The sequence below is a fragment of the Anopheles maculipalpis genome, chromosome 3RL (assembly GCF_943734695.1).
Source record: "Anopheles maculipalpis chromosome 3RL, idAnoMacuDA_375_x, whole genome shotgun sequence".
Classification (NCBI taxonomy): Eukaryota; Metazoa; Arthropoda; class Insecta; order Diptera; family Culicidae; genus Anopheles; species Anopheles maculipalpis.
Genome location: NC_064872.1, coordinates 40,311,628 through 40,339,577, shown reverse-complemented (window position 1 = coordinate 40,339,577; position 27,950 = coordinate 40,311,628). Strand labels below are relative to the sequence as shown.

At 42.7% G+C, this 27,950-nt stretch overlaps 2 protein-coding genes across 2 annotated transcripts in view; both read right to left on the bottom strand.

The window, feature by feature from the left end:
• The window catches only part of LOC126564342 (actin-binding protein IPP), a 389,363-nt gene that overhangs the window by 308,482 nt on the left and 52,931 nt on the right, over positions 1–27,950 (bottom strand). The window lies entirely within an intron of this gene.
• LOC126560620 (protein dissatisfaction-like) lies at positions 469–12,013 on the bottom strand. Its single transcript, XM_050216575.1, has 6 exons — positions 11,876–12,013; positions 9,987–10,118; positions 9,670–9,898; positions 2,227–2,279; positions 1,185–1,299; positions 469–1,069 (listed from the first exon to the last, which is right to left on the bottom strand). Exons 1-6 carry the CDS (start codon positions 11,940–11,942, stop codon positions 469–471), a joined length of 1,197 nt encoding a protein of 398 aa, XP_050072532.1. The 5' UTR covers positions 11,943–12,013.

Below are 27,950 nucleotides of genomic sequence, written 5' to 3'. Positions count from 1 at the left end.
TGCAAAGGGGTTGCACGCCCCGGATACTGGTCTCTTATGAAACTATGACTAGCCGTACCAAACCATCCTGACCACCCCGCCAAATGCTATGAAGGACAATTATTTATGCGATGTTAAACCACCCCGACAAAGTGACAAATAGTTATTTTATGCCCTCCGGAGTAAGTCTTCGGCACTTCATGGTCACTCTTCTCATTAGCCAAATTAATTTTACCGAACTTTGTAGCTCCCGTTTGAGCATTTTAACGCCATTTTCCTATGCAACGGTCTGCGATCAACAAAGTAATCGATTAAATTATGATTATGTCATTTTATGACTTTCTCTCGAGTTCCTGAAGAGTCACCCTGGAAAGAGGTTGATTGCACAACTCTCAATTGTGATTGGATGTGATAAAAGTTCCATCAAATAAATTGAGCTCACAACCACACTACACTGAACACAATCCCTCTGTTCGCCCTTCCGTTCCATCATGTTCCCTCCTCGAAACACTTACCATCGTTATCGTTCATGTTGTCCTGCTCCAGAATGGGACTAGCCGATCCACACGACGACGAGCTGTGATGGGGATGTTTCTCAGCCCCCATGCTTGAGCCACCAGTTGGACAACCACCCGTTCCGAGACCATTTAGCGATGTCCCGTGCGCCGGTGATCCTGCTCCACTCGGCGACTGATCACCGGCCATGGAGTGGTTGGAGGACGATGCCGTATTGAGGTTCTCGGTCGAACCAGACGAAGGATTCTTGTTGTTGTTGCTATCGCCACTACTACTGTTCATAGGAACTACGGTATCTCGGTCCCGATCGGAGCTATTTCCAGCCGAATGAACCAAACCGGACGTGCCATTGTGTCCTGGCATACCGACACCGTTGAGATTCATCGACAGTCCGTTCGCTAGACCGTGCATAGCGGCATGGTGAGGATGATGGGGATGGTGATGTGGTAGACTATTTACCAGCGAGGACACCTGGCTGTGGTGGTGCAGAAATTGACTAGTCGGTAAGGCGGGTGTTGGCAGAATACTGGGACCATACCGGGACGGTGAAAGTAATGCCAATGACACTGGAGGCCTAGTCAAACGAGAAGGCAAACGTTTACAATTAGTTGTGATGTAGAATTCCATCGCGTTTACTCTTCCTACGGGTACATTATATACTCTCGAACAATTAAATATGCAACACTCACCCAAACACTCCCACGGCTACGGCTGCTTCTCGCAAGGCCCGGCCCTGCTCCATATCCCGCAGTGCCTCTGGTCGGATTGTTGCTGTATTTCGAGGTTGACGCTCATTTTGCACAGCTGGAACAAGAGAGAAAAAAACACTGATACATTAGAGACAACATCCTTGTAACGCAAAACGTGGGAATTTTTGCAAAAAATATGTTCCCTTTTCACTAAAAGCCGGGCATAGCTCAGAGTTATGATCGCCCTTTCAGATTGAAAGACACCCAAACCCTCAAAGTATCCCTACCGATAAGGAGGATGGGAGGGATGTAACCATTTTTATGCATAATTAATTTCGCCATTTCATACCCGGAAGCGTGCGTGTTGGCGAACGTTTAAGTTAGCGGGGTTTTGACTGCTTGCAAGGATCGGTTCTCTTGCTTGGTTGTTTTAGCTCCTCATTAACACTAGCATAGGACCCCTGGGCATTCGGTGTTATTCTGTTCATATCTACACGATCTTGCCATATTTACACCTCACAAATGTCCACATACGTCGACCGAACGGCACGTGCCAAAGATGGGTCGGGACAGCAGGAGATTCTCCAAATTGTGGTTAAGCAACCGTAACCGAAAGAAACCGCTAACCCGACCGTTTTATGCAAACGAACTCTCACGAATGCACCTCTACCCGTTTGGGACACCGATCTTTTGACATGATTGCTCATACAACCCTGCAAACACCTCGCGCACGTACAGCCAAATACCATGCGGCGATGTCTTGTTAGCGTAGCGCTTCCCTCGTTTTTCCTCTCATCATCTGAACCAAAAGACAAACCAATTTGTTACACAAAAATAATTAGAACATTGTTCACGTCATTCCCTGGCCACAAGCCGCAGCGAACGCGTGTCACCAACCAGTTCTTCCACAGAACCTGTAGCATCAGTGGCCTTGGCCGACGACGGCCGTTCCACGGTGCTTGTTATGGATGCTTTACTGAAAATCGAAAGTATGAGATCATTTGAATAAACATACACACAAAAATGTTACCCTTTTACGAACATTTGAGTACAGGGCGAAGAGAGGATGGAGGGCTGTGGGACAGTTTGCCTAACCTAGTGCGATAAGGGAGGATTAAAAAACATAGAACAGAATAGTTAGTAGCAGGTGGTGACGGTGGTTACCAAATACGTCAATAATGCCTTTCATCTGATGCTTCAAACTCCCTACGATGCACTGTATGGCTTTTGGGTGAGGTATGAGAAACAGCGAGAGAGAGGAATAGAGAGAGAGAGAGAGAGAAAGAAAAAAGAAACAGATACAAATGCGAAAGTAGCACAATTACGATGAGAAATGGCTAAAAATTAACTAAAACCATTCAAATAAGCTATTTTCATCAGATTACTCCTTTAATTGCTGAATTCGCTTTTAGTCTATGTTGTTATCAAAGATCCATCGATACGATGTGATCCCATTTTATGTTTGTTTATACATTCCACAGTGTCGATAATACCATAGAGTCAACAAGTAGACGCCTCTTCAAACTTCTTCGCTTCAATCAACAGGTGTTCCGAGCTGAGAACACATTCTTTCTTGCCTAACAATCTCTTAAATATTCTTACGCAAGCTCTCGTTCCCTCCAACACAGAAAAACCCGTGCCCAAAGCCTCGTTCTCGCGTTATAATCTTTTCCGATTGTTTTCTGGTCGACCTACTGTAAGCCGTGCTCCAGCTTTTTTTCCATACAGGTCCTGTCATTGGATCATTTGCAACTTCGAACAATATAATTTGAAATGTGTATTTAATAACTAGCAAAACGTAGTCGGATGAATTTATGGTTGATAAAGTCTTTCCCTCTCCTTCCCACACACCCTGTTAAAACAAAAGACCTCCTCTAAGAATTGTAGATGCTGTTGACTGTTTCGACAATAAGTACGTGCGAGTTTTGTGCCTCATTTGGGTATGCCCTAAGCGCAATCAGTCGCCATTATCGCTCGACTTTGATCGCATCCATTAATGAGCAAACTGTTGGACGCCTGGGGGAATCTTGGGAGCTTGTTTCAACATTGTTCGACCTTCAGTTGGCAGGTATACGAGGACACACGTGTCTTGTAAAATTTACATCTCCAAAGTATGGCAACCAAACAACACACACATACAGTAACACTCGAAATTAACACACTGGAACGGTTGTGAACAAGGCACATCCACAACCGTGATCATCTCTCTGTCATCACAGGATGAAACAAGTTTTTCCTTTGACGGATGTTTACAATTTTTGCGGCGAGAGTTCTGCATAACTCTGTCCAAACGAGGGCCGTGACATGTCCGCAGTATTTCTAACGGTGCAGCTTTTGATTGAACCTGGCTAACACGATAGGAAAACATGGCTTAGAACTCTCTAATGAAGTTAAGTGGTACTGACGTACAGTGCTGCGTTTCACAAGTACATGGCACTGTGCAGTGTAATTTTTTTTACCTGATTTTGCCTTGCTAAGCAATTTATTGCTCCGAAGGTTTTTGAAGTATGTGTGGACGTTTTTCATTGAAAACATTATCATTGCTTTGTGGGTTCATTTGCCAAAATGCTTTGATGGAGTTATTTTGAACTCAAACACAAAAACATTTTCGGCAGTCGTATTGCAGTATAACAACGTAACACAATTTGAGAGAAATTTCGTTTCAAACATCCAGTGGAAGGAAATTGAACCAATTATCAAAGCCAGGCGTATTTTTTCTGCATTTTTTCCAGTGTCGGGAAATATTGAATCTGACTCCATTACCTGCAGAACAGTTTAGTATACTATTAACGTAAACACAGTGTTTTTCGTATGAGCTCAAATCTAGCACTCTTTTTGTGCCAAAAAAGATCGAACCATTTTGTATTTCGGCAACGAATGGTACGTAATTAAATTGCAATGCTAGGTTTCTCATGCACTCTTAACACACCACGTTTCAGAGCTATGAAGTGACGAATATGCCAAGGTACCCTAATCGCTATGAAAATCAATTATTGAGAATTCTCTGGATGATTGTTCTTGTACATGACACAGCCACAGGCCGTTCGTACGGAAAGTTTATGATTAAAAATGAAAAATAAAATAACTAAAACTTTCACATCACAAGCGGTGTTGACAATACGGCACTGGACCGTCATTACTAATTATAAATAAATAAATAAATAAAACTTTCACAGGGCTATATACTATTTCAACTACTAAAAGCTTCTTATGCAAATGCAATAACCTAAAATTAAACATCAAATGCTTGACTGTAGACTATGATAAATTACATTACCTTTGTGTAGACAAGTTTTTATCATAAATTTTTGTTTAAGTCATTATGAATGATAGAAGGTTTGGTCACCATACACCTGGAGAGATTAACATGCATTGAGTTAGTAAAATCTTTCGTTAGAGTTACAATAATGCGACGATCTCGAGGTGGTAGATGAGTTCTGCTAGCTTGGTACGATCGTAACTTCGGACAACAACGTAAGCAACGAAATCTGAAGGCGCATTGTTCAGGGAAATCGTGCCAACTACGGACTCCACGAACTCCTGTGATCCTGAAGACTCCAACAACACAAGAAATGCACGATTTACCGCACCTTGATACGTCCGGTAGTCCTCTACGGGTACGAGTCTTGAACTATGCTGACGGAGGACGCCAATGCACTTGCCATTTTCGAACTCCGGGTGCTAAGGACTGTCTTTGGCGGTGTCGCGAAGGAGAATGAACGACGAGCTCGCTGAGCTGTTTGGCGATGCTGATATCCTGACGGTAGTCAAAGCTGGAAGGATACGCTGGCTGGGGCACGTGATGAGGATGACGGACTCATGCCCCACCAAGAAGGTGCTCGTCAGCGACTCGTTCTGCACGAGGCGTAGAGGAGCACAGCGAGCTCGTTGGCTGGATCTGAGGCAGCCGTGGATGGAGGATTGCAGCCCTAGACCGAATTTCCTTGAAACTGATTGTAGACCTGGCCATGTGGACGCGACGTGCGCAATCCTGAGCAGGCCAAGAAGAAGAAGAAGATAATGTGACACTTAAATGTAATTTAAGATAAACGTTTAAACGATACACGTAAAATGAACACCAAAGTTTCTAGTCTCAAACAAATGGTAATTTCAGTTTTAAATAATACAGCCTTCTGATAAATAATGAATTTGTTACCCTAGTTATCGTCTTTATTTATTTATCTAAATATAGACAGTCCTGAACAATACGGTTTGGCCGTTCTACATGAATTAAACACATTATACAAATAACATTAGATCATTGGATTATACGTCCATAATTACTACTTTCCACGGTATTCATGAATACCCTCTGCACCGTGATGAGGATTACAATCAGCGCCAACTTTTATCAACATCTGATTAAAACCACGAGAGGACTTTGAAACAAGAAACACCTCAGTAATGATACAGAAGCCAAACTTGTTTCGTGACATATGCGACCCCGTAAAGCGACCCCTATTAACATCGTGTTAAAGCCACAAGCTCACGCAAATTCACAATCACCAAGCGTGCAAGGATTATAGTCCTACCAGGGAACACATAATGACAATGCAAAGATGCGTACCTATTCGTGTCTATCTTCTCGGACAACAACCCTCCTGTCTGTTTGGTACACTTCACTTATCATGCCAAATGAACAGAATTACAAGTACTCTCTCAAAACTCATGCATACAACAATGGACGCTTAGTACCGGATCAACTCTTTACATTTTGGTGGCCAGGCATTGCTGCAAGTCCTGCAACAATCCTCCGAGAATCGAACATCCTACCGGAGCATCGCCTAAATCTCATTACATAGAATGCCTTCGAAAGGGAACTGTTAATTGAAATTGAAGTCTTCGTATGACTCGTCGGAATACTATACGTTCACTCTTACTGTCTAATACTACATTCAGATAGAGCGGATCACTAAAATGGAGGACACACACCAGCCACGCAAAGTTCAATGTCCCAAAGTGGAAAAGCGAAAACGTTATTTCCATTTCAATAAATTGAATAGAACGAACTCTGGCCTATTCTGGTGCCAACATCATTTCGAAGCACATTCGAAGGCCACAGCTGATGTGTTGCCTTTTTTCGATGGGATTAAGTGGTGGTTGGCGTACAGTTGCGAAAGAAAATCACAATAACGTTGGAGATTTGGCGTCTATCAGCCATGAACTGTTCGATCCCTGCCTTTCGACTGTGTAGGAGAGCGCAAAATGGTGGATACTAAACGACCACAAAACGTACCAACAAAAAACAGGCATCAAACAATACTTAATCCTCAAGGTTGATGGCGTGATGCTGTTGATTTGTTGTGGCAAAAAGAGTTCCTTTCGCGTTAGTTTATAGAATTGCGTTATTCATTGTACGATTCTGATGTGAATGAAGTAATTGTATTGTACATTAAATTTAAGATAAAAACCCAGACTGACAATACAAACATCATTATCTTCATTTGAAAAATAGAACCATTTGAACCATATCAAATCTATCCAAATTGAGGATCATTAATCTTTTTCTGCACATTTTTTTAACACCTGCTCTCATGATGATTTGGAGTTCCGTTTAAGCCTCCCTCCAGCTCAATAGGAATGAGAAATTATCCTAGTCACTGAACTTGTATGAACTTTAAACCCACTGTGATCAAAGATTCTCCATTGTGGTCATCTGGTCACATCTGGTCAAATGTTTATTTCAACAATTGATCCCTCGAGACAGAAATGGAAACCCGTAGCAGAGAAACGGTTTATTCGCAAATAGTCAAAATCATCTATGATTGTAAGATAATCATCTCTGATACCAGCTTTCTTTCCATTTTAAAATGATATCCTAACCTATAACAGACTCTCAAACCTGTCTGCTCAACGATTTGACTACTGTAGAAGTGGTCTGTCGAAGCGGAAGAACATTTCACTCGCTGAAGCAGACTCATCCTTTGATCTTATGTACCCAAACTACGCAGAAAAACAGTATAATAAATCGCATATTGATAGTCACGTCCTTTGATGGAGGTATAACTCCACTCTGTCTGTCTGAATATTCATCCTCGTTTATCCTTGTCAGATCGACCATTGACCGACAGCAGGTATACTCGATGAAGTAAATATACATAACCAAAAACAACTCTTGCAATCTAATGACTCCCCAACGGATTCATCTCGACACAGACAAATACACTTCAACTACTATCAACTATATCGACCATCTACTACAAGTAAAATCCTTTCCATCCACTTGTACCGCTCCACCAGATCTCTCAATCTTGACAGTACCAATCTACAGACTCGATACACAACGAAACGCATGCCCAGCTCAGCACAAATATCAAAATGTTGAATCAAAATTTATGTCCGTTCGGAGCACTTTACTACTCCCTCCGCTCCCTTGAGTAGAACATGGATTACAGTGGGATTACGGGCTTGTATGATTTATGGAACCAAAGCTCCGAAAAATGATAATGTTCTTGTCGGAAGCGAATTCCCTGAACGATATCAGCACCACGCAGGCAACGCGGCTCAGGTGGAAGAAGCCAATGGAGTTTATGTGACACAAGGACTTGGGAACATCGGGAGCCATCGTCCCTTGCTCTCCAATCATGACGATGAAATGGAACTACGCTTTTTCGCTTTTTATGCTCCTCCATAAATCTGTTCCAGATGCGCTGAGCGAGACCCATCGACAGGCCAAAAGACATCCAGTAGCGCCATTGGCTTTCGAAATTGAAAACTTTGCAATAATGGCAGTTCCGAAAACTTCCCCTCCACCCGCCGAGCACATACTTTTGAGACATTGTCTCCTGCCATTTTATTTTACCTTTACTTATCGCTGTCATGCTTTCGCGAATCTTTCGAGGATAGAGCCCTCGGTGATTTTGGGAAACATCAAACACGGATTTCTCTTTAGAAGGAGTATCTGCGATCTACGGAAACGAGTGGCATATGTTCGATCAAAAACTTTCATTCCTGCTTGGGTCTTAGCGGGTTACCAACGATGTAAAACCATAAAATATCAATTCATCATAACACCATTTAGTGGCGGGGACATCGTTTCATGCAACGCCCTTCATCCTTCAAGCTAGAAACTGGTTCCCTTTCGCGCCTCCTATAGCTTGTCCAGCGAAGCAGAACCCAACTTGACATAAGGCAGAAGCCTCAATTCAAAGGATCAACGGTGAATCCTTGCACAAATCCTACACCAACTGGTGCTGGTTTGTTCCGATACAAGTGTCAGACCTCTTTTTTTGGTACGAGTCTCTTCCCTTTTTTAAATCCCTCACCGTTTCTTCATGCTGGTCATTGTCAATTGTACCCGCGAGTAAAGTGCATTAACTTCACCACGCATCCGGCCGCATCATTCCGGACACAATTGAATGGTAACATCTGATCAGTTTCCGCCTAATCTGTTGTCCACCGGGAACAACTGGAAACTATTGCTTCTTCACCATCCGACTCGACCTGCGCACGGTAGAACCCGAAGCATTCTTCCGAGGGGTGTTGGGTGAATTGTTGATTAATTAGAATTTAATTTATTGAGTGGCTCTCTAGCACGAGCACCACCGGCAACTACCAATGCGAACCCCTGCTGCATCTTCCATCCGACCAGTCATCAGTCACGCCAACTTGGCGGTGTGCATTGATTCCGAGAGGGGTTCTACGTTAAATTGATACAGGGATTAAGTTGTAGTCTTTCGAGCGCACTTGGAAATCTGCCACCAATATGAGAGAATCCTTCGCATGGAGGTGAGCAACAGCAACAACAACAACAAAAGCCAGGAACGCGGACAACATTCAGCCAACAAGTTCTTCTAGGAGGGTGCTTCTCGTAGAGGACATGGTAAATATTTACCAGATTTTGCTTGCACTGCGAGACCTCGCTCGAAGGCATTAGCCGGAGGGACCGCAATGTGCCACTTTCCTCATCCGTTTGATTCGATTGTTGTTATCGTCTAGGAGGTGTTTTGATTGGAAAGCTATTATTCTATTTGCGTAGGAAATCGGGATGGATTGTTGTCTTTTCTTAGCACCAACATCAAATATGATGTATGGCAACATAACAGACGCGTGTCGGGATCAAGACAGCGAATTGTTTGTGTTTGATAGATTATGGTTTTGGATTTATGTTTTTTTCCATAATTATGGGATTTTTTTTTTTGATTAGAAATCATCCAATCCTATTATTATTCGGTTCCGTAGGCAACATTTCAATGCACTTCAATGACGAAAAACATTAAAAGTTGGTTTACAACATTTTTACATTATTAACACTTCATGCACTTCAACAATGTTTTACACTTTTTATCGAATATTCATGTTGAATATTCCATCTTTTTGAACACAAACGATAAAAAATAAACTAAGTGATCGTGCTGTGCAGCCTTTCACGCAGTAATACTTGTCACATTTCAACATTGTGACACACAATTATCAATTAACTCGGATGTAAGAACTCCATGCATATGAAACACTAAGCTCGTAATTTGTAAGTGCTTTTACTTACCGGTAGATCAATTTTCTCCGGACGCTTCGCTTGAAGAACCCTGAGCACCCATTGCATGCCAATATGCCGTAGTGCTTCCCCGAACTTGTGTCTCCACATACAACACAAATCAAACCGAGATTCTGAGCCTTTCTGGCCGACGAGCTCGTACTTTCGTTGGCATGCTGCGGAGGCCACGGCAACAACCGATTCTGAGGTGAATAACACGAAATAGGCGAGCTGCGATGTTCTGTGGATGGATGCAAAACGAAACAATAAAACATATGAAGATCATTTCCTTGCCGCTCACAACTCTTTTCTAATCGTTGGCGTCTTACCTCCTTTGCCGGACATTCCGTTTTCTATGCGAGATAATCCTCCGTGAGGTGCGTCTTCAATGCCAAACGTACGTCCCCCTTCATCCTTGTCAAGTTTATCGTAGAAATCCGCGATGGAACCTTTACTGAATCCTGTAACGAAAGCCATTCGAGAATGATCGCGTTCAGCACCTTTGTCTCGCACGATTGATATCGCTCTACTATCGCTAACTCTATCGTCAAGCACCACGTATCCTTGATTATCATCGCACATCATTTGTTTGCCCAGATACCTGTGTTCCTTTCCTCCCGGCCATATCATTGACCTCGACGCATCACATCCAACCTATATCGGCTGAACCATCTTACTCGACTCCACAAACAGCGCATCGGACGGTGAACAAACAACCGCCTCTCGAACACCCTCATACGCCTCCAAGAGGCGTGATGCGTGCTAACTCCAACGCCGTAACGTCTTCCGCGACGAATAAGAAATTAACTACTGTTTACTCAGCGGCCAACACCAAACAGACATGGTTACTTTGTAGCCATCTTTTGCAGACGCTCACATGGATGGATTCTGGTAGGTTCTCATTATTTGAGTTTGATTTCCCTGAGTCTACTAATGTGGGTCCCATTTTGACTGTTCTTTATTCATCCATATGACACTTTTGAGAATACTCTAGCCTCTACCTTGTGGTCAAATTTTCACCCGGTCAAATTTACATCAAACACATTCACCAAATTGTTCGGAGACTAAGCGAACTAAGTGTCTTACATCCTTATCTACGTGGAAACGTGACTGCCATTACAGAGTACCTTGTCAATTATGTCTTCTTCCAGCATGCTTAAGCTCAGTGGAAACTAACACCATCAACGTCACGTTTTATCATTTTAACATCGTATCGCTCTCAGAGCTTACGATGACTTTCAAATTTGCAACTCATCATTTTAACATCTGTGACAACAAACACAGCATCCCGCATCCTCTAGGCCCGCCGTTCACTTATCATAAATGGATAATTTCATGAAGAAGAATAACATCCTTCTCCCTGACGAGACAACCTGATATCCGACTTTGTTGAAGTTTCTATTTTTACTTCGCCAAATAGGTATTGTTCCAGTATCGTTCTCCTTTGTTCATTACCGTTGTCACGATTTTCCAACGCACATCAGAGCTCCAAGTGCAATCCAAGCCTTGATTCAACAAAAATCCAATGTAGCGAGTAAACCTTTCAAAGGTCTTTATTTCGACATTCCTATGATACGAAGAAACTTTGAAAACACCTTCAACAATTGTGTCAATACGCTATTGGAAGACACCAGCTCAGTGGTGTTACTTGTTACCTTTCCTTCATCGTGACAGTTGGTAACAGTGTTGCTACTGAAGAGAAACAGAGTGGTTGGATCTATCATTTTAAAGTATGAAAAGATCTCTTGACGTCCCACTTTAGGAAAGACAATTGGATGACATTTTTAAATCATTCAGAGCAATAAAGTCATTGACGTTTACTCTTCGATCTTCCACAAAGTATTATATGAAGTTTGAGATGACGAACGAGAACTAATGTTCGTTCAAAATTGTGTATTTAATACTAGTCTTAATTAAAGTGGTTAAATTGATGGTCAATGCTAACTTAACTACCCGTAACAGTGAAGATACTTATACGACGATTCGTTTTGTTAAAGATGTTTTCAATATGGTTCTCTGAAGATTCCATTCTTGACGCTTTTGATCTATTCTCACATAATTTCTGAGATTTCTCCAAGACTTTCGCATACTCGGGACAGCTGTGAACATTTTTAGGCATTTTCTCAATGAAGGTTTAGCCTTTCTAAAGCCCCACCGCGTTTAATTTAACGTTGATCAAAAGAAACTTGATTCGTATACATCAACTTCCATCACTTACCACTCTTATTGTCCTGCAATGCCGTCGAGCTGTCCATGTTATCGTTTTTCTTGCTGAACCGAAACATTCAAAATCATTTACTCGCTCTGTCTAGGCGAATGTGCTTCTATTAACATTCCATTGACTCTTGACGTGAATGATTAGACAAGCTTCGTTCGCGGTTGTTCGATGTCAACGTCAATAGTCAGAATGATATAGAATCCAACGCATATCCGCAGGTGTATTCGCTAAATGTCTATTAATCCATACTGTCGACGATTGTCAATAGCACGAGATCTACTGAACACAATTCTCACTGTCCATCACACGTTTGTTGATTGCACTAGTTTGCAAATTATTCTTTCTTCCTCTACAAGCACTGCACACCACAAAAACTGCAATAAAAACTGTCGGTCGTGTGAGTCCTCGGAATCACACCAAACACCAAGATCAAGTCTAGCAAACCAACTTCATGTCCTACACACGGTAAGGGGAACGCACAACACTGTGTTCGCAATCTGATTACCTTCTGACACGTATACACCACTCACATTCCAATAAATGCACTCACGCAACATTCAATGCAAAAAGTGCAGTCGCACATATCTGCACAACAAAGAGGACGACTTGTAGCAATTGTTTTTATCGAACTGCGTATTTTTACCGTCAAATTTCATCCCCCACCAAACAGTCGGCTTTGACCCAGGTTCTACACTTTCCCACTTCGGCCCTAAGATATCTTCACATAAACTGCCGTTTGGTCCCAAGCTCAAATTACTCCTTCTTGGCTATAAAACTCTGCCTTAAAGCCGACGGTATGTCACTGACTTCATCAACACCTTCGGCGACGGTCGCTCGTTCAGCTACTAGAAATCACTCCGTCAAATCGAACACGCCGTACCAGCCAACACCTTCGCCAGTTCCGTTGACACAACTGCCAATCTTTCGACACCGAAGCCTCGTCACACTGATGCTGGTGCTGCTGCCTGACGGGTTGCTACTGCTGCCAGTGTATTCTTGCTGACAGCAACTGACGATCGGGGCGAAAATTCATGCAATCGGAAATCTATGATTCGTCCTCTCTTGATGTCGAAAGTCCACATTTGTTACCTTTGCCGCTTGTAAGCCCTAAGCTAACTCCTCCCTTATTGGTCGTTTATGTACATCGTGTGCGCGGAAAAACGTGGTGAAAAGCGAGACGACTGCGAGGGATGGTAAGCGTTTTCCACCCCACGCAATGCTTCCTGGGAGGAAGTTGCGATGGTCTCTGTTTTTCCATTCATTGCGAAAGACTCTTTCGCTCACTCTGCCTGTTGACGCCGGTGCCAGCCATATCCCCCAACAGGAAGGCTACATCAAACGGTATGCTCTGGTAGCGATATTGTTGCTTTTTGTTGGCTGTTATCGCTCTCCCGTTTTCGCTTATTTCCATCTCCCATTTTCCAATGTGGGGCACGGTGGTCGTGAACAAACCGTTACATTCTTTGGGACAGACTAAACGCCAAGTGAACGCCAAGTATCGAGCGATGCCAGTGTGCTTCTTTGGCGAAGGGCTTAGTCGATAAAGATTATGACGGAAGGCTCGACAGTGACGGCCAAATTGTGGTTCTGCCTATAGAAAAGTTTTTAGATTTTTAACAAAACTTGTTTGCAATATGTCGATCATTCTAAGTAATTTATTATAAATCACAGAAAGAGCATAAAAACGATGAGGAATCAAGTATTGTTTATTGAAACCGAAAGGACTAACGAGGACATATCAACAGCAATAGGATATTATTGCATTAACAAACCAATTGTCTTAAAGGAAACCTGTGTAAGGTCACTATAAAATCCATTATAGAATTTTCTCACTTTAAGCAGCAACTTTCATTCATTGGGATTTTCTTATTAAATAAAGTTTTAACTGACTGTTGCCAATTGCTTTCAGAATGTCGATTTTGTGTAATTTAATCGGTCTTACCACTTTATGCTACCCAACAAATAGATCTCTGCTGACTCATTTTTCATACGTCGCTGTACAGTGAACGTTCGACGTGAGAAGTAGACACTGTTTTGCTTTCACACAATGTTGATCGATGAATCTGGTTCATTCCGCTTCTTCAACAACCACAAGCGTGCAAACTGCCAACTGTACATACACACTGTACTTTTTTTTTCGTTTTTACCGATGCGACTATCGGTGATGGGGAATCTGCTACGATGACATTTATTACTGGCCGAGAAGTGGCGCCGTTCAGACCACTGTTGCTCCCTATTCATGTTCAGCATAGCTTCAAACGACTCTACGGTTTTTACTCTGTACATTTTGCTTTCTCTATCGTGTCATCTTGCTACCGGCCATCATAGTGCGAAGGGTTATGCGCATGCCATTTCATGACTACAATCCCCACGAAGTGCATAGGTGGCAGCATCATTTTCGATCCATTCTCCCTAGGACTCCTCTCGATGAACAAGATTTGCGGCAAGTGAGAAAGAGAGAGAGAAGGAGTGAAAGAGCTACGAACCCCAAGGAAAGGAAGTTGTTCAAAGATTCTCAAGTGAACTGTCGCCATTTGAGTTTTTACAGAGAAGATTGCACGAGGCGATCTGAAGCTGAAGGCTGGTAGGAGCAGACAGAGGTTGCCGGTTGTCAGCTGAACTATGACAGGCGCTTTTTCCTGGTTTTTCACAATCCACAACGAACGTCTGCTTCGTCTTCTCTCCTGCACGGTTTTGTACCACTCGAACTGTCGGATCGCCGTCATGTTTCGTATCAGGGTTGAGTTTAGACACGCCTCTCAAAGTAGGCGGAGCTATCACAACACCACGACACAACACCAAGCATCACTTTGCTACAAGGAAATTCTTACGAAAAACATTGCGATTTACTCAGTTTTTCACGCAGCTCTTGATGTCCTAGGTGTAAGAGAGCAGGAACGATACAAAAAGTCAGCTTATGTATCTACCAAAAGCCTAACACCATAAAGTGGGATTTCGTGCGACAGTTGCTGTTCAATGTGCTTCCAAAAGCACATAAAAAAGGTTGGAACGGGGCGGTTAGTAAGGTTAAACATAGATCGAAAAAGCAAAGCATAAATATTCAACATTTGCCAGGACGGTGGATTGTGGGTCTTGATTGTTTACTGAATTCCATTTTATTCTCTACTTTTTAGACTGTAATTTTCCTCTTTTTCAAAATGGAGAATCTCTTGCAGGCAAACGGGGTACTTCGGTTGGAAATGGATTGAACTGATTTCTAGTCGTTATCAGACCCTTCCACCAGACCATCCAATGCTGGTGTTCGATGACGCAAAAGGCTCACAATCACCGAACAAGAGTCAACCGGACGACCCATTCACAGTCGCTTCAAAATGGGTTACTCACCGAATCCCTTATCGATCCGTTCAATCCGACCGTTCCCAAACTGTGCGGTCAGTTCTTTAGCATTTTGCCCTTTTTGTGTTGATGTATTGATTTTTCACTAAAATAAACTCAATTCCTCATTCGTTCTTCTGTTTTCGCTGGAGAGGCCGAGGGTTTTGTTTGTTTGTGCAACTTTTTATTGCATTCGGGCTCTTTTTTAAAGGCTCTTTCTACACGTTGGTCTTTGAGATATCGTTGCGAAATCAAAGTGAACTCCACCAGAATCAGTGTCAATTGTCGTTCCGTTTCGTTCGTATGTGCAAACAGCAAGCATGCAGCAGGTCGCCCGAAAACGATCCACCAGAACGTGACGCAATTTGACATCGTGTTGCACTTGCATTCTCTGTCGACTTGCAGTTCGCAGATTGATTTTTTATTGCTACTCTTTCGGCATTCGGGCGAAGAACAATCGAGTGCACTTCGAACGCCGTGTGTGGCAAACGATCGAACGGACATGTGTAATTTGCGTACCGGAGACACCTGATAACTGATGCCATTTTCACTGGACTTCCGAGGCTTGGCAATTGGGTTTTGCTGCATCGTCGATAAACTGATTAACGGCCATCATCATGATGTTCACGGCGACTGTTCAAAGAATCTGGAGACAGCGTCCAATGTGGACTCGAACGGTACGCGATCAAAATACGTTTTATTCGTGCAATGATGACCATCATTGATTTCGAATACTCAGCATGCAGTACGTGAGGCTTTGAACGTCCGCGATGTGCTTCCAAATGGACTGGAAAATTAATCGACGCGGCTTCAGTGCGATTTCTTTTGAAGACTTTTTGTGTGATGAAGCTTTAGGGTGGTAATATTCCTACCGATTGTTGATTCAGCTTGAGTGAAGTGTTATTACGCAGACAGCGCAACCATTCTTAAATACACAAGATGACACACACTCACCTTTGTTATGTTTGTAACATCTTTATCACTACATTTATTTGGTTATCATCTCCAAATATCATATCATCTCAAGTACATTGCATCCTTCACACCTTCCAGGAATAGAGAGCTTCCAAATTTGATGATCAAATAAAAGCACTCGTGGTATATTGCATGTGTCGTAAAAAGAACGTATTAGTTGGGAAGGACGTTGCTAATTCAACCTTGGAAAAGGAACTATTAAAGTTAAAGATTCTCCACACGATACAATTTATTTCAGTTCCAAAGTCGAAAGGATTTTACTAACATATCTAAAACTAATTACATTCAATATCGGAACCAAAAAGCGTCATCAACCGATCGAACCATTCGACGTACCGGGAGGGTTGTTATTGGCAGATGTAAACTCACTCTTGAACCCATCCATTTCCATTCCCACCGAAAGGGAAACATTATAAATCTAACCCTTAATACTACTTAATCTTTCCTCGCACTTCCCTGGAGCTTAGATCCCGTTTTCATTACGCACTAGACAGAAAGCGCTTGTACGATGTATCAGGACCTTCCTCTGTGAAGCTCTTGTATGTGTGTGTGCTTCCCTCCTCATAGAATCCTTATATCCTCCCGCAAGTTACCTTGTCTGCCAGGACGATAGCACTACACGACGAACAGAACAAACACCAAAGCCCTAGCAAATCACCATAGCGACGAGATGAGAAGGGAAAAGTTTTCTCCACCATCATCCAATTTCTTGTCTCTTGTTTACTCCAACACTAGTTCTACCTCTCTCGCTCTCGCTCGTTCCCGTTCGTTCCGTTGCCACAACACAAATGCGGCCATCGTAAATGTCAGGACACCGAACCAAATGGAGACCGTAACGTTCCGCAGCAAACGGTAATACGATGCAAAAGTGCCATCAGAGAGCTGTTGTGGGCTTAAACTGGAGCTGGGCGTTCGCTTTTATCGCCACCACCCAGCCACCACGTGCGTCGGCACGGGCACATCTCACGTTAATGGAATATTGAAAATTTGTCACAGATGTTTAATGGCGGCGGTTTAATCTAATATATAAGCACCATAGAATATAAATTATACATAAAAGATAACGTTAGAAAAATAATTCCTGTTGATTGAGTGGCACCGAGGGCGAGCGTTACGGAACGACAGAACGATCCCAACGTGGTTTCCGAGCACGAATCGCGAAAGGCGACGCCATGAAAGAGCGACATCCTCTTGCACAGTGTGAACCATCATAGCAACGACAACGGTAGAGTCGACGACCGGTGTACGTCCGGGTTCTCACCTAGAGCGAGCAGGACGATGATGAAAGACTTTCCCAATCCCCGGAGCTAACGGAGAGGACGTTCAGGACTACAGGACGAACTTTTATTGAATCGATCTGTGCCTGAAATGGTTGGCAGTTCCCCACAATTCCCTTTCGCTCTCTATCATGAAGACAAATGTTCATCGTTGTAGGGTAGAAGCTTTTGATTTCATTTGCATATCCTTCGTACAAAACGGTCCTATCCTGCCGGTAAAGAACGGAACGTCGAGAGACATCAGACCGATAGGCTTTGCCCGATGCCAGTCGGTCGATACTGATTTTGCATACAGATGAACGTTGGCTTCATGTGCAGTGAGGCGTACGAGGATTGCAATCGAATAAATCCGGATTGCTTTATGATTGATAGGGCAAAAGGCTTGCTATTTTGTGCCCGATATGTCAGGTGTAAGCGAGAGCTGGCAGTGCAATTGTATCGATCGAATGATGCATTGTTCGTCTGTGGGCGTAATATAATTCTGGCTTTGTTGGCTATTGCCTGACTCTGTACTTTCAGTTCACGACACTTGCATGGTATTCGTGTTGGATAAATTGCCTACATATTTGTTATTTTCATTCTTTCATAGTAATAGTTCATCTTAGCTAAAACATATATTTCTGTCATCAGTTATGCTACCGATGATTTTGTGGGAGCTTCATTAACCTTTAACATTACTTACTTCACATCCTTATGACTGATAACATTCAGGTGATAACACTGAATGTTTACGCTTTAAAACACATTTTGCCATACCTTTGCTCTTGCCACAAATTGTACCCTTCAACGAAGTTGTTTGTTTAAGACGCAGCTTTACAATATAAATACTGCGCGTGTTTCTACGTTTCCGCGAATTGAACAATCTCCTCAAAAGTCCCTTGTTGGGAACCGATTGTGTTTACTTTTCACGCTGAGTAAATTATTAGCTAACGATGGTTTCCTCCGACCGGTGGGTATGGACGATTCCATCCCTTTTTGTTGCATTATTTCTCAATCTGCGAGTCCCATCCTTGGACGAACAATTAGATCCGCTAAACGTGTTGTTTCAATACTTCATCTTCAGCCCAATGGCCGGGGTTAGTTTCGCGTTGCACACGACCTATTGTCTCTTGATTGGCAGCCACCGTTCTTTACATCATCAGCATCGCTAGCAGATTCAGATGCTACATTCCAAAACGTGGCTTCGGGAAAGGTCAAAATCGATATTGAAATAGTGCACACGCCTCGAGACCTCACGCAGTCGACCGGCCCAGGAACCAGGATGACACGGCAGAGCTGCGGAAAGCGAACTGGAAAAGCGGAAAAACAAACACTTCAACCCTTGGGGTTGGGACCTGTAGTCAGTCAGTCAGTCAGTCAGCCAGTTTCGTCCGGTAGTCAGTCAACCAGTCAATCTGCCCACCTTTCCCATCCGTCAATTCCACGGGAGGTGTGTGTTTTGGAGGTTAGCCGAACACAACGCAAACTGCAATAGCTGACGCCACCGTCGTCGCATGCAGGGATGTGAAATGAATTTCATCAAATTTTTCCATTCCTGTTTTTGACGCGTTAACCCTCCTCTAGCAGACCGCCTCATTGCATCACAGGCCACTGTGGTGGTCGGTGTGTGTGTGTGCCTTTTTGGTCGGCATGTTTGCGTCCGCTTGGTTGGTTTGGGTTTTTGGGACGTTATCATTTCTATATTTCATTCACGCCGTTATGAGCATTAATAGTCTGATTTTATTATACCAACAAATTTTCGCACAAAGCCATAACGAGAGTGGTTTCCCGTCGTTTGTTGAGATCACACGCGACAGGCGGAGGTTGTGTTGGATGGGATGGATCCGGCATGCATGACTATGCCTTCCAATCGAAATTGTGCACACGTGTCAAACAAATTGATTCACCTTTTTCGTAATTTTCTAAACCAGCTCTTAGAACAATGTGGAAGATTGTTCAACTCAAGCTCGACGGTTCATATTCGAAATCTTTTTACATTAGGAAGAATCAGTGGATACACAGTGAGAGAACAGAAAACTTGTTTAGATTTAGTTTTCAAGCTAGCGTAAAGAAGAAATGTCAGTTTTTATGTCACTGAGCCGTTTGGAGCCGTTGATAAAAGTGACAATGCAGAGATACTTTGACGAGACTTTACTCCTGATGGAGCAATCAGGATATGCTTTTGATAGACCGTAGTCCATTTTTGCGATATGATTCAAATGCAAAATGACATTAATATAACAACGCACTGTCCATTACAAATGATGCAGACTCACCACATCCGAAAGGGGCCTGTCCACAACAGCATACAATACTCTCCATGTTGGTTCATTATTTTTCATCACATTTTCTGCACTCGAGCGATAATTCGTTTGTGCTTTCGCGTGGGTTGACCAGTTTGATGAATTCATTCTGTTCCTGACCGCCGTCGGTAATATTTGTGTCATTCCATCTTCCAGGGGTTCTAAGATCCGTGTTGGCAAATAAACTCTGAGTAATCATCTCGCTAAAACAAAGGTCAGCATATTTCTTCCAGCTCGCCTCAGTGCCAGATAAGACGACGAACGATCCTTTTCGCTCTAAAAGAAGCCATCTTTAGTCTCAAGTTTGCTTCTAACGAATGTTCCTACCGTGTCGCATCACAAATGCTGAACTCAACTCACTCGATTGACGAAACTGTAATTTATGTTGATTGAATTACGTCCCTCTCGCCTCTCGCCTCTCTCCGACATCTTCGCTGGTTGAACCGACTTCTGGTAAGATATTGACTGGAATGTCAAGAAAGAGCTGTCGTCCGGATTTGGCACTCGAAGCAGGCACGCCATTCGCTGAGCTGGAGGCAACTTTGAACTCAACAAATCAAATCAAAATAAATCAAATCACCGAAAAATAAAAAGGAACCGAATGCCACGACCCAGCAACGTGCTGCCAGGGGCTGGCTTAACTGCTCTGGATGACATACTCGTATTCGCTCACACATTTTATGCGAATTTCTGCTGTTGTTGTTGACTGTTTCTTAGTTAACCACTTCTCCAAACTCACCGTTTGAAGATGAGTCAAAGAATGCGAATAAGCGTAATTCATGTCGGTGAAATGACATTTACAGGTACAGATTTGACGTACATTTTCCTTTGCCTGTGAGATTTACTAATAACTGCTTAGTTAGCCCTGCTCAATGGCGAAGGAATCATATGATGTTTTTCATTTTGTGAATTAATACAGGTTGCAAAAAAACCCTTTTTATTTAGATAGGGTTATATTGTATTAAGTTTAGTAGTTACATATATCGCCAAACGACTGGAAAAATGAAAAGAAAAACCAAATTTTTCGTATTGAAATGTTATAATACAATGATATGGTGAGTAAAAAAAGAAGAAAAAAAAGACAAATAGCCTACAGTGTTATTGTACCGTTACATGACTCTTGTTTTATTGTTGTTTTGTTTCTGTGAGCGTGCCTGGGGCCTTAGGAGCAAACAATTATGTTTAACCCTCGGCACACGAATCATAAATTTAGCAAGAACTCAACATTTGACCCAAAAATCTGCCAAAACATTACGTACGTGTGTTTTGGGAGTTTGGAAATCGCAAATTATAATATTCATAGCGTATTATATATTACAATCGCTGTCGATAACTGTTTATATAATTTCTTGTGTGTTTCATTGCATTTTTTCTCATTGGAAATCAGTCAGTCAAAAGTCTACACGTAGGGTTTTTTGGTATTGGCACAACCTGTATGATAAGGCTTTGGAGATTACGATAAGGTGTTATGTGTCTCTTCCCATCATTTCAAGACTTTGGAACGAACTAAATTCACACAAACTATTCCTTAACAAGTGTAGTCAATTTGATTATTTTACAGAAGAAAACATTACCCTTTTACACTAAACCTGAGTGCAAATTCGCTCTGCGCCGCTTAAGCTGTTGACTAAATTCAGCTGTATGTTCGAAGACGTACCGTGATGGTTTGAGTTTTCGCGAAACAACAATTTGTGTATTTGTGTGTAACCTTAAGCAAATGTTTGTAGAACTCCATTTTCCAAACCTAAAGAATACTTAGTACTTGTTGAACAAGTTGTGTTCTAACAGCGCTTCATACAGATAGAAGTTCACTTCCTCTAATAGAAAATACGCTGTGAACCTAAAAACATGCGTTTTTTCTTGGGAATATTATGCATAAGAGAATAGTTTCGTTCATAATAGTTTGTATTTTATACTCGTGCGGAATGTCCGGTAAACGCTGATCATTCTGTTACGGAGTGTTCGCTCCAAAACTTTGCTGTTTACTTCGATGAGTATACCTTAAAAGGGAGATAAATGGGAGTCGCAGAAAACATGATACACAAGAGTATTGTTTTGATCAAGCGCTTTTTGGTAGGGGTTGAGTCGGTATCGTTTTTCATTAACGTTTTCTTTAAAGGCTTGAAAGGGCATATCTAATGGATTGTAGGAGGAATAGTTTCAATATTATTGTTGCTACAGATGGTTAGAGAGAATAAGAAATTACTAGGATTAAAGAATTGCCTTGTGTTGAATAGAGCAGTAGCCAGCTATACATCTTAACAATAATTTATTAACATAAACATAAACAACATTCCTTAATCTCGTAGAAACAATTTTAGGCTGACAATTCATTTAACTCAAGTAACCTACATAAAAAATGTCAAAAATGCATTCGTAGCGATTTTGACCAAGCGCCCGTTGAAACACGATCAGTAAAGAAACCTACCAGCGCGCCTATAGTTTAGGCGACAGTGGCGCCGGTTTTCAAACGGCAGGACCAGGGCTCGAGTCCCTTCCGGACCGTCCCCCCGTAGTGAGGACTGACTATCCAACTACGTGGTATCGGAAAGTCTAGTAAAACCTAAGAAGTAGAAAAGACCAGCGCGCCTGGCAGAGAGTAACGCAATACAATATGATATCAATTCAAAGCATTTTGTGCGCCTAATATCGACTGGTGCGCGAGTTCAGTCAGTGGTCAGCAACACAAAACACCAAAACACAAAATAAATAACATCATGAATATCGAACTATAGCAATCAGATAGAACAAATGACGAATGATTTTCGGCACATTTCAAGTAGATTCAGCAATCGATTGACCCGTGAACGATCAGTACAATAATAGCGACACATTTTTCATAGATGCTGTTTCGTAAACATCTTTGAACAAAATGCAATAACAAAAAGGAATTCCACTAAGGAACATTTTTCGGTAACAAAAAGCGAGCAAAGAATATTGTAAGAATTGGATAAAAATAAAGTTGTCTTCTCAGACCGAGGAGCTGTCCCGAGAGAAAGTACAACAAGCTAAACCTTGTGTCCAATTCTCTCTAGAGATTTGAGTGTCCTCCTACCCAATATAAGGCCGCAAACCTCCAACATACCTGCAAGGGATATTCCTTCTGAATATGCAAAGTCACCTGGCTGGTTTGATCCACCGATGAGCATCGAGAGTCACCCTACGTTCTTCTTCCTCACCATATGGCGTACCGTGACCCGTCCGATATCTATTTCTCCATCACAGAACTCATTTGTATACTCGTTTTGAGTATACAAACATTACATTATCTTTATTTAATATTAGATCTTTTTTCCACTGTTTACCGATAGCTCCTGATATCCCTGACTGGGCTGAGCCATGGTTCTGTGATGATCGAATAAAGAACGAGAATCAAAAAAGAAAGATCATCACCATAGACCTCTGGCATGGACCTCGTCTGTACTGATAGAAACAAAGCTTCTTATTCTTCTTTGACTGTGCACTGTTTGTACTCGAGTTTTGATCTCCCATTTCAGGCTTTCCTTGGGTTAGTTTTAAACATAGCTGAATCCGCATACAGAACCTTCTAGAGTGTCGAAACTAGATTTGTTCTTTGCAGTAATACTGCTTTCATACGATGACAGACAGTTCGTTGAAACCTACTTCCCCAACGATGCAGTATTCATTTCAAGTGACTAAATCGAAGAACTTGTAGCTATCGAGAGTGAGCGTACCTAGACCTAGCGGGCGATAACCATGTTGTACATCGTGTACATCTTGTATCTTTGATTTATAGATAAAAGCCGAGGTTGGCGATCGGCTGGATACTTAACTTCGGGTTTCAATAATGAGAACAGAAGGAGCACAAATACTTCTTCTTCTTCTTATTGGCTTAACGACCTCTAAAGGTCATGCCGGCCATCGAAAATTGCTGTCTAGACTTGTCGATACCACGTAGTTGGTTAGTCAGGCCTCACTACGGGAAAACGGTCCGGATGGGATTTGTACCCCGGTCCTGCTGTTTGAAGATCTGCGCCGCTGTCACCTATACCACTGGGCACAAGTACATAAAGCTTAATTAAGGACAGAAGGTAAGGAGGTAAGGAAGTAATGAGATCAACGTTGTTCAAGAGCTTCCAAACCTAATAGGCAACGTGTAAAATAAGGCGATAAAGAATTGTATGAATAAGAGAAGTATTGTATGAAGCAGAATAGGACAATTGTTAAACACAAACGATTACATGATGATACAGTACATAACGATTACATCTAATTAACGAATAGGACAGTACAAAACGAACACTCGAACGCAAAACACCAATTGAAGAATCGCAATGCAATGTAAGAATCTTACATACACGGAGATGGCTTGAGATTTGTGTGAGATTTTCGTGAGATTTCTCTCACCATCCATTTTGTAATTGTACACAATAGTATCACGGGATCTACTGAAGTTTATCACAGCGAATTTAAGGATGGATAATAGGTTATTGCAAGAACACCACAGGTAGAAGTTGTCCAGGTGGGTTTTTTTTTGTTTTGTAATGACGGCCTAGTTATATCTAGCTTTACAATTCATTCAACTTATATCCTATTTGCAGGGTAGATATTTCCTTCTCCCTCAATTCTAGTGCACCTTATCCCGGGTTGTGGATATTGTTGCTGCCAGATATGGTTCTAAAGTTGTCTTCACTATGTCTGCTAAGGAATTGGCGCCTCTTTGGAGTATCGTGCCGTGGACACTAACCATCGGCAGAACGCACGAGTTCGAAAGCCACTACAACTTTGTGAAGCTACAGTAGAATCCAACTCACGCATTCCGCCAACAGTAAAGCCGCCAGTCACAAATACACGTCGTCCAAACCTAATTCAATTGGTTCAGTGATCTAATGATGTCGCTGGCGATCCTGACGCCAGCAAAACGCAAGGAGCTGACAGCGACAATAACCTTAAGAGGTTACTGCAGAATCAAACCCAGACATTCCACCAACGAGAAGGTCGCCAGCTACAACCTCAGATCTCCTAAACCAATTGTTATCGATTCTGGGGCCGAAATAGCGACTGGCGCATGTCAACGCCACCGTTGCGAACGTGTAATAAACAAAGAATAAAAAAAAACTATTAAACAAAACACACTACAATCCGCTAATAGGACGATAGTGCGTACAATCTACGGTATGTGAGAGAGGAAGGGAACAAATGACGATTTCCATCTCTTTGGCGAAGTCAAATAGAATCCGCGCATATTCGTAGTCCTTCTGTCCCAGGATATCGCGCATCGGCACCGCCGCGGATCTTCCTGATGCCCGAACGGCTGCTAAGAGTCCGGATCTAGCCGCATCGAACTCCACACATGACCAGAGGATGTGGTCAATGTCGTGGTATCCTGCTACAGCTACAGCTACAAACCTTGGAGTCGGCGCTACCTGTAAGTTGAAGATGTGCGTTCATCGCATAATGGTTCGACATAAGTCTCGACATCATCCGAATAAACGCACGATCTACCGGGAGCCCGTGAAACCAGGAACGCAGGGAATCCTGTGGTGAGATGGAGTGCAGGAACCTCCCGAGTTCGTCCTCATCACACATGCTCTACATGCGGGCCATGCACAGCTGTTGTGGGTTGCGAAGAAACTCGTGAGGGGAAACCGACACCATCAAAAATACTGCAATCGGAGGCACCTCGTTTGGCCAAGGAGTCTGTTTTTTGGAGTCATTGCCAGTCCAGGTGGGATTATGGGACATACAATTAGGATAGTAGAATATATGTGAAAAATAAATGTCGCACCTTTCCTTTCTTTCTTGGAATATGATTAGGCATACAAAACGTGGAGTTTCAGTGAAAGCAGTTATTATTATTATTATTATTTATTAACGTGTTGTCTGCCTATAGGCTACACTACACTCTTACACTCTACTTAAATTTAACTCTAAACTTAGAGAAATGGGGAGGGAGTTAAGTGCTAAAGGGAAGACCGCATACTGGAGCGTAAGGATGGAAGGGAGAGATGGAAATCGAACACAAGAGACGAGGAGTTAAACGAACGCAGTGCCCTCAAAAAAGGATCGTTGCGACCGGCAGACGTACGGCGCCTAGGGATAATCAAAAGGGGACGAATACGAAGGGAACGGTTAGGGACATAGAACGGGATGGAACCAAGCAGAGAAGGAGCATCTATACAGTTCAACAAGAGGGAAGCGACAAAAAGTGTTTGGGAACGTGATCGACGGTCTTCGAGAGAGTCAAGGCTCAGCAACTGACACCTTGACTCGTAACCGGGCAGGGTGGAGGTGGATCTTCCAAGGAATTTTCGAACCGCAAACCTGGTAAAAGACCTCTGCACCCGCTCGATTCGATCCATATGGATCCGAGCCGTTGGTGACCAGATTACAGAGCAATACTCCAGCAATGACCTGACCAGCGAACAGTACAGCGTTTTCAAACACAGAAGATTAGAGAAGTCACGGGCAATACGCTTCAGGATACCCAGTGTTTTCCAGGCTCTAGCAACCATAGAGTCGATGTGGGACGTTAGGGTAAGGCCACTATCGAGCCATACGCCTAAGTCCTTGACCAGCGAAACCCGGTTGACTAGGACCTGATCAAGCACATAAGGATAGAGGAAAGGAGTGCGGGAACGAGTAAACGAAATGATTTGACACTTCACAGGACAAAGGGTGAGAGAGTTATGAGCACACCAAGAGGAAAAACGGATAAGAACAGTTTGAAGGAAAACGCAATCCGCACCCGATGAGATTGGGAAAAAGATTTTCACATCATCGGCATAGCAAAGAAAGCTATCTTGTGGCAAGACAGAAGTAATGTCATTAAGGAATAGGACGAACAATAGAGGACTTAAGACACTACCCTGGGGAACACCGGCCCCAGAACCGAAGGAAGTAGAGAAATTAACATTTAGTTTAACACGATATGTACGCTCACTTAGAAATGACTGCAACAAGGAAACAATTATGCTGTTGATCCCTAATTGTAACAATTTCTCAAGAAGTAACTCATGAGGAACGCGATCAAACGCGGATTTGAAATCCGTGTAAATAGCGTCGACTTGAGGCACAACATCAAGATGAGTCGACACGAACGACGTAAAACACATGAGGTTGGAGGAAGTGGAACGTTTAGGAACAAACCCGTGCTGTTGAGGGATGACAAGACTACGTGACACATTAAGGATACAGGCATGCAAGACATACTCAAATACCTTGGCAAATGCACATAAAAGTGAGATACCGCGATAGTTCGAGACAATGGAGGGATTTCCCTTCTTAAGTATAGGAACAAGCCATGCTTGTTTCCAGACCGAAGGAAAAACGGACGAACACATAGAAAAACGGAATAACTTTAGTAACAGAGGGGCGAAAACAGTACTACATTTTTTCACAACTACAGCAGGGATACCGTCAGGACCAGGAGAAAAGGATGATTTGAGTTTGTTAATGGCGAGGAGTATTGCATCGATCGTAATAAGAGAGGAAGGAATAGTGTTTGAAGTCTCTGAAATATGTGATCTAACTGAAGTAGTTAGAGGCTGACTATTCACAGGAGCAGAGAAATTGGAGGAGAAATGCTCAGCAAAAAGGGCGCAGATATCAGAGCTATTGTCAACCGACACATCTCCGAGCGACATAACAGTGGGAATGGAGGCGGTTTTGCGCTGACTCTTGACGAAAGCCCAGAAGGAATTAGGACGGGAATGAAGACGGATTTGGAGTATGTGGAGGTAACGGGAATATCGTGCCCGATTGTATATGCGATAAGCATAAGCTGCGTATTTAAATGTCACGTGGTGATGATGTGACGGATATCTACGCAGACGCCGTAGTGCTCGAGATCTGTCTCTGCGGAGGGAACGAAGGGTCGAATCGGACCAGGGGGGGGGATTGAGGGGGGAATGATGGAGGGCAACATAACGGTAACGCTGCATTTATAATTTCGTAAAAATGGTCAGTTGCCTCATTTACCGACCGAGAAGAGTTCAAAAAAGACCAATCGGAAGCGCCCAACATACGGGCCAATATCGCGGAATCCAACTTACGAAAGTTAAACCCTCGCCTCATGCTATGGATAGGGGAGGGGAGGGAATCACTAGCACTAACAGATAAATTAAACTCTAGAGCTGGGTGGTAATTGTCTAACCTAAGTAAAGGTATGGCAGCACTTGATACTCTCGAGGCAGTGAACAGAGCCGACTCATTAATGAAAACTAAATCTAACTGTCTGTTCAT